A 10,029-nucleotide genomic window follows, 5' to 3' on the forward strand; every position below is an offset into this window, starting at 1 on the left:
TGTTCTGAGGAACGCCTCTCACTGGGACATGAAACTCACCAGTTAGAACTCTGTCTGGCCCGTGAGCCACAGAGATCTGTCTCCACCTCCTCAGGGAAGGAACCTCGAGCAGACATGAACGCACACCACCAACAGGTCCTCAAGTTTGCATGGCAAACACTTTACCAGATGAGCAGTTTCCCCAGGCAGGGATGACAATACTTCGATACCAAAATACGCCTGTGGCCTCACCTCAGGAACGCATTACCATGCACGCCAGTATAGGCACCAAGATACACACCCTTGATGGATTATTAACTCACGAAAGCAGAACCCCAGTCCTGCCTTTTCCTGGGTTTCCTTTCTCGCAGCCGATAGCCCCCACGGCTACATGTCCTCCCGCTTCACCCTTGCTCGGTACTGTAAATGTGCACCAGGAACTACTCTCCACAAGGAGTGTGCTTGAGGGCTATATGGTTTTCCTCTTTCTTGTCCTCAGGACCAACAGCAGCAAGCACTGAGTGGGCACTTACATGTGCCAAGCCCCACTCAACTGCTTATGTGCTAAGTGCTTGATCTGCAGCTGCTCGACCCTTCACAAAGATCTCTTGGATAAGTGCTATTAGGTGGCCATTCCCTGGATGAAGAAACAAGAAAGGAAATGGAAAAGGTAGTTGGAGCCCCATGAGCCCAAGTCCTACCATCCAGCCACTGCCATCCAGGACAAGAACACTGCCCTGGAAACAGGAAACGGTGCTGTACCACCTACACTCTCGTGTTGTGGAGTGCAGGGGACATGCACCTGACATTTAATTTAGTCCTGCGGCAAAGACAACTGCCACTGCATCTGTGAGCTCCTCAAGGGCTGTCACGGACAAGACGCTGCCTATTCTTTTTTTGAGTAAGTCGTTTTGTACACAGACTGCCATAACCTGTTTTTAACACGGTAAACATCCTTCCTTAGAACATTTCTATATCCACAAGACTGAACATGCATCCTCTGGCAAGACAAAATTTCTAGGGGTTTGAAAGATGGCTCAGTGGCTAAGGGCGCTTACTCGCAGAGGTCCACATCCAATTCCCAGCATAGACGTAGTGGCTCACAACCTACTGTAACTTTAGTTCCAGGAGATCTGATGCATTCTTCTGACCTGCACAGGCATCGGGCATTCACATGGTACACTTACATACATATATATTTACATACATGCACGCCTACATACATGTACCCTTACATGCATGCACGCTTACATGCATGCACACTTACGTACATGTACACTTACATGCATGCACACTTACATACATGCACAATTACATACATGCACACTTAAATATGTGTACACTTACATATATACAGACAAACATACAAATAAGACAAACTTTTGTTTTAATTTTTTTAAATATAGTATATCAAACTAAGCACAGAGTGTTAGGATACACCCCGAGGGACTCAAAGGAGACCCCAGGAAGCCCATGCCTTCACCCTGACCTCCACTCTCAGATTAGCAGTCAGTAAATGAGAAAGCAGCCTTGGCCCATCTGTTATCCAGATTGTGTTTATTCCTGTCAACAAAAAAGGGAGGGAAAAGCCTGCACTGTGACGATTCAAATCTGATCAGATCAGGCGCGCCCTTAATGTGGGATGATTCAAGCTACAAACAGGGACAAAAACAAAAAACAAAATCCAGGAAAGGTGAAAAGCATATAGCGTAAACCAAATCAGAAAAGAGAAGCAGCTGCCATCTTTGTTCAAAGAGAGAGCAGCACTGCCAACAGTTAATTGGACCTTGACCTTCGGCAATCCTCCTGCCTCAGCGTCCTCATAGCTTGGATCACAGGCATGTCCCGTCATGCCTGGCTGGGAATTTTAACTGGTGGTGTTTGAGCTTTGTTCTGTTTTCAGACAAATGAGTCCCTAAGTACCTGGTCCAGCAGTCACATTTGGGTGCTCGAAGATCCTAGCAGGTAAGAGGTCAAATCTGACCTGCATTCCCTAAACTACAGCAGACAGCATCACTCTTATGGTATACATCAGGCACTGTGGCCACAAGAAACCAGCATGAACTGGAGACACAGGCCTGACACAGCTAAGGCACGATGAGGCCAACAGAAAGCACAAGGAGGAAACGCAGAGGACTCAGGGACCAAGGGGGAAATGAGACCTGGGAGGTGTGTTCATCTTCAGTGAATTTGTTGTTTCACTGAGGGACATGGTAGCTCACACCCATAATCCCAATGCTCAGGAGGCTGAGACAGGGGCATGGCCTTTGAGCTTGAGGCCAGCCTAGACTACAGTGGATACCAGGCCAAGGCTAGCCTAGAGAAGATCTAGAGAAGATCTTGTCTCAAAAAAAGTTTACACACACACCACACACACACATATACATACACACACACAACACACACACATACACATACACACACACAACACACACACACATACACATACATACACACCACATACACCCATACGCAATCATGTGTACATGCACACAGACACATACACATACCCACACAGACACACACATACTCATACATACTCACATACAGACACACACACACATATACACACATACACGCATTCATACATACATACATACATACATACATACATACACACACACACACAGTTGGCCGTGTGTGCAAGCCTGTACACAGGTACTAGGGAAACACAGTAATCCAACAGCCAGTGGGACAAACAGGTTATTAAATTCAGACACAAGTAAGCATAAAGTCATGCTGACCAATCATTTCCAAAACATTAAAATAATCACATAAATTCTAGGACTTGGGAGAGGACATGGGGGGATAAAAAAATAAAACATGAACTTGCCAAAACCCCATATCTAAAAGACTTGGAGCGTTACCACAGTGCAGTTAAGTTCATATTGAAGGCTGCAACAGGCACCATACATGTAGATTTGCACTAAAGAAAATGATGCTGCCACAGAACATCCCCCTTCCACCTCATTCTTATGGAACTACATCTCCTAACGCACTGAATGGGGTATGTCCAAAACCGCATGCTTTATTTTTTAATCTGAGTTTCTTTGGCACGAACACACAGTATAGCTAAAAGGTTATCCGTCCTATTCCCCCCAGTGTTCTTTATTACGCTGCATAGACTTCATAAAATCACATCTTGGTTCTCATAATGTAAATATTCCAACGTGGATTTTACTTCCTTTTATAGTGACTTTTAGCTCCAACCAGCCACAATTACTAAATCTTACCATGTATTAGAGAGTATTCTGGGAACCTTGACAGAAGTAACTCATTTAATCCAGTTTCTACTCTGTGAACCACTACCGTGTGCACACTACTATGTGCATACTACAATGTGCACACACAACACTATGTGCACACTGCTATGTGCACACACACTATGTGCATACTACTATGTGCTCACGTGCACACTATGTGCACACACACTATAATGTCACACTACTATGTGCATACACACTATGTGCACACCCACTTTTCACACATGAAATGCTGGCCCTCAGAAGGTCAATACTCTTCCTCATGTTGAGTATGGGTCAGTAACAAAACAAGGGTGTTACAGAACAGCATGAGAGGCCGGTCCAAAGCCTCAAACCCAAATCCACCATCACCCTCCATGCTACTATGTAAAAACATTCTCAAGTCGTTCTTCAAACACAAAGCTATGGTGGCTTTACAAGTGGCCCTTATTTTATTAAGACCACTGTATGAACTTTACCCAGCATGCACCTGGTCAGCATTTCACAGTTTGGGCCCTAGATGAGCAACACTGCCTCCCAGACACATTCAGGCCAGAAGTGTCTGTGAAACTTACATACTGGGCACCGAGATGGGAGCATGGGACAATGTTCTTTGGTGATGTATCAAGTTCAGAGAGCCTACGCCAGCCTTCATGCTATGCAATTCTCATAAGTACCATGTGAGCAGGGACCTGAGGCTGTGTGACGCACTGGGAACCAAGTGTGTGCTTCACACCGTCCTCCACCCTCGCAAGTACATCTTCCACCTTACCAAATCTGTCAGGCAGAAATGGCATCTCGCTCTGCCTAATGCTTTTTTTTTTTTTTTTTTTTTTTTTTTGGAGCTGGGGACCGAACCCAGGGCCTTGCGTTTGCTAGGCAAGCGCTCTACCACTGAGCTAAATCCCCAACCCCCTAATGCTTTTTTATTAGCAAGAACAAAAGTCTTGTTTTGTTTTGCTATAAATTGGCTGACTATAGTCTCTTCTTTGAGAAATTGCCTATTAATTAATGACTTTTCATGTTTTTCTTTTAAAACCCTGCTTAAAATTCAAAAAATTGTTTTAATTAAAGTATAATTATATCATTTTCCTTTCCTCCCTCCAAACTCCTCCATGCTCACCCCTACTCGCTTCTCAAATTCAAGACTTCTTTGTATTATCATCACACACACACACATACACACACACACACACACGCACGCACGCACGCACGCACGCACGCACGCACGCACCTCTATATATAGTAAACTGCTCGGTTCACTGGGTGTCTCTTGTATGTATATAATTTCAGGACTGTCCAAATGGTATTGTCCAACTGGACAATTGTCCAACCAATCAGGGCCCCATTCCTGGGGAAGCCTCTCTCTCAGCCTTCACGTGGTTCTGTTCTGTTTTTAACTTAACACTACAGCCGAGACTGACCTACAGATATGACAGAGGACAGCACTGTTGAGTTTACTGACTGCTAACTGCATGGCCCTTGTGATGCAGAAAAGACGTTTCACAGTAAAATGGGGAGGCAGCAAGCAGAGTAGGTAAGGGCTAAAGGTAAAAACTTTCAGTGCCTGGGTTCAAGACCCAGCCCTTCCACTTACTGGGATGACCTAAGAGGACTTGACCGTCCCACTAAGGAAGTTCTCACACACGTCTGGGAACATCATATGTGCTACATAAATGCTGTTTCCAGATTTACGTTATCAAGACAGCCAGTCTGTTCTGCACTAAGATAATAGGGCTCACATTTGTAAAGAACTCTACATGCCTTGTTTGGGGAGCTTTTGGTTGGTTTTTATGGGTCTTACTGCGTGACCCAGGCTACCTGGAACTTACAGATCTGCCAGCCTCAGCTTCACCAGTGCTGGAATTAAAGGTGTGCACAACTGTGCCCAACCTGCATAACCTGCATGCGGTTTCTTAAAACCTTTAGGTGTGTGATTTTTGCGACAGGCTCTCATTCCGGAACCCCGGGCCAGCCTCAAACTCTTGGTGCTTCTCCTGCCTCAGTGTTCTGAACGCTGAGGTAACAGGCGAGGCAGCCTTGACTCTTTTTAGAAAGTGTTCCTTTGCATAGTCATCCGGTTTACCGTAAGTGACTGCAGTGTCTGCCTCTGGAGAACGCACACCCTAACAAGACAAAGAACTGCTGCTGCAGCATCTTCAGGCAGTCAGCAGTCCCCACGCTCAGAGTACACGTCTTGGATGTGGGTAACAGTTCCACAAATTCTCTCCTCCCAGTTCAACCAGATTCGGGACATTACTCATGCCCACACTGCCCTTCAAGTTCTAGAGCACTAGGAACCTGCTGTTGATTATCTAGCTGGAGATGGGCCTCCACCCTGCTTCCTGTATTTTGGGACATTTCTGTTTGTTAGGACTCCACCAGAGGGTGGAGAGAGACAGCAAGGGGGAGCCCAGGACAGTCTAGTTGTCAGTGTGCTAACATATCTGATTTAAAGTTATAGCCAAAAGGAGGTTTACCTTATCTGAGGATTTCAAAAAACACCCCTAGCTCAGGGCTCAGGTTACCTCAGATAACACAGGGAAGCCTCCTCCACAGAGCTCAGGATATTATCTCCCCACTCCTCTGGCCTGCCTTCCTTCTCTAGTAACACAAAGGAAAAGCCAGGGATAGCCTGACCTGGGTCACTTCACATCTCCTTGTGATATGTCAAGGGGTGTGGAGTGGTATCCTTGGCAAGGGCTTGACATCCAAGGAGAGTTTGAAGCAGAACATATGGAGATAAGGTCAGTAAGAACACAGGGGCAGGCAGTCAGATGACTTGTGTGTCGATACTCAAGTGTGGGACCATCTGCAAACCCAGCCAAGGCGCCACGACGCTCACACAGATCTCGTAAAGAAAGGCATTCTTTGCGCAGTGTATTTTCTCAGACCTGGGAAACGTTACGATGCTGTCTTTTACACAGCTGACAGCCCCAGGTTAAAATTTCTTCAGGAATTCCAAAGGCAATCACAATCCCTGAGCAGGGGCTTGGTTCTGGGATTCCTCCGAGGCCCTCTGGACTATTCTAAATCATGGAAAGCAAACTCTGCATTTGTGAAGATTCTCGGTCATAACCAAAAATCATGGATTACTTTTCCTCCAGCATGAGATACTGCCAGTAGTATTTCTACTGCTCATGGAGTCGTTCAGAATCAAAGCCTGCTGAGCTCAGGTAAAAGTCTCTAAAAAAAAAAAAATCTAGTCTAACCCTTCACCTACCAGAGCAAGAGCCCCAAGGGCCAGAGAAATAAGTGACAAGTTAACGGAGTGAAAGGAGTTTGAGTACATGCTTACACTAAGAGCTCTAACTGTACTGTTCATTTACTCTTCCCAGCAGCTCTAAATATTATGCCCATTCTGCAGATGAGGAAACTGAGGCCTATGAAGGTTAAATTACACCCTCAGGAGGTCTTTCTCTGATGTAAATATTCTAAAGCTCATGAACAAGTGAAACGTAAAGCAAACAACCAAATGGGCTTTTCTACTCAAAGAAACTTGAATAACACATTATATTATTATTAGGGTCATTAAAAAAACATTACAGCCCTGTGAGAAACTATCCCTAGTTTCTAAAAACAAAAACTAGGTATGTATCAGTAAAGTGTGTCAAAAGGCTCGAGACTCACAAACACCAGTAAGAAAGGGAGAAAGAGAGAAAGGAAGAGAGAGGGAGCAAGGAAAGGGAAAGAGAGGAAGAGAGAGAGGGAGGGCATTTAGTTCGGATGATGAAACAAAGTCCCGCCGCAGAAGAATCATTTCCCTATGCTTATCCTTAAGCTCCTCAAATTAAGACGTGATTTAAAAGGGCCCACAGGTCTGAGCCCATGAAAAAGAGGGGGAATCTATTAAAAAATGAAATCCGTATAAGCACATGGTAAGCCCTGACATCGCACGCCGTCTTGGGCCGTCTTCGGGGCTGCTTGGAATCATCTGGTGAAAACGGAGCATTTAGGGCGCTGTGGATATCAGGCTAGGGCGCTGTGGATATCAGGCTAGCACACTCGGCCAGGTGATCCAAGTAGAGAAGACCAAGACTTTCACCTAAGCATGCACCGAAGGACCAAGGCATAGCTGCCTCCCAAGAGAATCAAGATTACCTTCTCAGATGCTCACAGGACAGAGATGGGCCAGAATTTATGTGACAGGTGCACCTGCTGTGACTTCCTGGCAGACACAGGAGCGGCAAGAGGAAGAGGGTGGAAGGTGAGATTCATGGGTAATTTTTAGTGTCTTGAAACCTCTCCCAGACTCCTCCCCTGGGCTGCATTCCCCCATCTGCGCCAGAAGCCTTCCCTGCACCTAAGCTGTCATCAGCTTCCTCGTATTTTGTAATAATTCACCATAGATTATATCAGACAAATGGCCACAGACAGACTGACAGACAGACAAGATTAAGAGTTGGGACACCAGCAAAATGTCTGGCTATATTTAAGAGTATCCAAGGAAAATGCATACTACTAAACGTGCCATTAGACCAAAACAGCAGAAGCATGTCACACGTGGGACAGATAGTAATCTGTCAACGGGCCACCCTCAAACAGGAATCAGATATTCAAGGGCTGCAGCTCATGGATTAGTGGGGCACAGTGGAAATCACAGCAGAATAAAATGTTTCATTATTTCCACTTTTTCCTAACATCCCTGATGATCACTGCACCCCAATTAAGAAGGAGTCCCAGCTGAGAGGAGAGAGGGGCCACAGAGGTCGAGACTACTCTCTCCTGCAGCTTCAGAAAGCAATGATGCTTCAGCAACAGAAGTTAGCAGAGTTATCCCAGACATGGCCAGCCAGATTCTGGTCCATTCTTCAACTGACCAAGTTCTGTAAAAATGAAAACTGAAAACCCCGTTTACCACAGATCAAACTCAGGTCTGAGAGAGGTAGGGCGGGTTGGCAGGACTGGCAAATGACAGAAAACTCAAACTGAGCAGACTAGATATGGAGATCAACACAGATCTACACCAGCATCGTTCATGCAATCCTGTCTGCCCAGGAAAGACATCGATCTGCCACTAAAGCCAAGCATCTGCCCTGTGTTCATAAACAATCCTCCTTGGCAATCCCACACACACAGCACCACAGAGGCCACAGACAGTACTCTCAAGACTCATCTCCTCACATGTTCCAACGAACACACCCACAAACAAGTCCCCTTCGAGAAAACAAACGCAAAGAGCCGCTAAGCCTTTCCAGCTGCCCTGAGGAGCTCCCTCCAGCACAGACTGCTCCTCTCGCGGCACCAGCCCAGCATCCGACCGTGCCCTCTTTTCCAAAGACAGCAGGGCAGTCCCTGGATGTGGAAAGTTGATTTTTAAAACTTCACCTTCCTCACACCCAGAGGCCTGTTCCCAGGGGTCACGGATACGACTGGGTTCATCTTGGTTTGCTTTGCTCTGCTTGCCTCAAGTCCCCAGACTCCAGAGTAATCTGTACCAAGGATGAAATGAGCAAGCTCACCCCTTGCCACTCATAAGAAGGCTCCCGGACACCAGCTCACCACACTGAGCAGAGATCTGCCCACCCAAAACATCCGCGGGGCCATCTCCACGCTGGACCGCCGGCTAGGTGGGAAAGACCCCATCTCCTCTTCACGCTCTGGGGCCCAGGCACTTGCCAAGCCCGCCCCCCCACCCAGCCCCTAGAACACCGAGGATGCGTTGAGGACCGAGAAACTTCCCAGTTAGCAGAGGACAGGTAACGTGGGGGGAGGGGGGCAGGGAAGTGGACAGAGGGCGGAAATTTCCCAGGAGGAGAGGAACAGCCCTAGGAAGGCAAGCTCTGGACTCTGGAAGTTGCAGCTCCCTGAGAGCTCTCCCCGCTGCCCGCCCGCTCCCTTTCCCTGTGGGCTCCGGATTTACTAGAGCGCTGGCCAGGCCCGCCCGCCACCTGCGCGCCTCGCTCACCAGGAGCACCGAGCCGCGCACCACCTCCGACACACTCTGCCGCAGCTCCGCCGCCGTGCCGGGCTTGCTCAACGCCCGGGTGAACTTCCGAGTCTCCGTCGACACAGGGAGTTGCTGCTGCGCCATCCTCCGGCCGCCGCTGCGGGCTTCGGACCGCGCGGTCCGGCCCGGTCGCGCCGCCGCCAGGTGCGCCCCGGGCACGGGAACCCCCGGTCCCTGCCGGGTCGTCAGGCACTGCAGCCCGGGCCACGCCCTCTGTGCCGCGTCACGCCCCGAGGTGTCTTCCCCGGATCCGTATGCCTGCGGCGGCGCCTGGCCTCGCTCGGGACGATCCTCCGCGTAGCACCCGCCGCGGCTCCCCCATGCCCCCGACCTCCGTGCTCGGCCGCCTCCTAGGGGCGGGGCGTCCGGCGGGGCGGGGCCGGCGGGCGGGGTGGGGCGGGGCCGGCGGTGGGGGTGGAGCCTTGGTAGGGGTGGAGCCGGCGGGCTGGAAAGGAGTGGAATCCGGCGATACCTCCGCCCCAGAGGGCACAGACCCTACATCCCGAGCCTCTTCCTGCGGGTCCCCGAAGAGACTGTGAAGGCCCCACAGAGCCTTGAGGGTGCGGACTCGCTGGCACCCTAAAGCCCTGGACGGGGAACCTGGCAAAGTACTGTTTATTTATGTGACACTGAGAAGACATAAGCCCTCGAGACCGGTCGGGCGGATCTGGGTCCACTTTACTGTCCCCAGACATGTGACTCTCGGTGGAACTGGACAGCGTCGATCCGAACGAGCCTAGGGCCCAACGCAGACATTGGGCTGTGTGCTGCGTCACCTAGGACGCCAGCGTGACTCCAGGACCTCGATTATCTCGGCAGCAGTCTGAGGACAGCCGACTGATGTGACTCAGCGGCACT

General features: G+C 48.9%; 1 protein-coding gene across 6 annotated transcripts in view; it reads right to left on the reverse strand.

Moving 5' to 3' along the window:
- The window catches only part of Dock9 (dedicator of cytokinesis 9), a 271,459-nt gene extending 262,085 nt beyond the window's left edge, over positions 1–9,374 (reverse strand). For 5 of the 6 annotated variants that reach the window (XM_063274027.1, XM_063274015.1, XM_006252503.5 and 2 more), the window contains exon 1: positions 9,130–9,262. In XM_063274027.1, coding sequence (XP_063130097.1) covers positions 9,130–9,255 — 126 coding nt within the window. In that variant the 5' untranslated portion in view covers positions 9,256–9,262. Of the gene's footprint in view, positions 1–9,129 lie in introns of all 6 variants that reach the window. The other variant, NM_001105759.2, reaches the window with a different exon arrangement.
- Between the last annotated feature and the right edge of the window lie 655 nt (positions 9,375–10,029).

This window comes from Rattus norvegicus, chromosome 15 (genome assembly GCF_036323735.1).
Source record: "Rattus norvegicus strain BN/NHsdMcwi chromosome 15, GRCr8, whole genome shotgun sequence".
Taxonomy (NCBI): domain Eukaryota; kingdom Metazoa; phylum Chordata; class Mammalia; order Rodentia; family Muridae; genus Rattus; species Rattus norvegicus.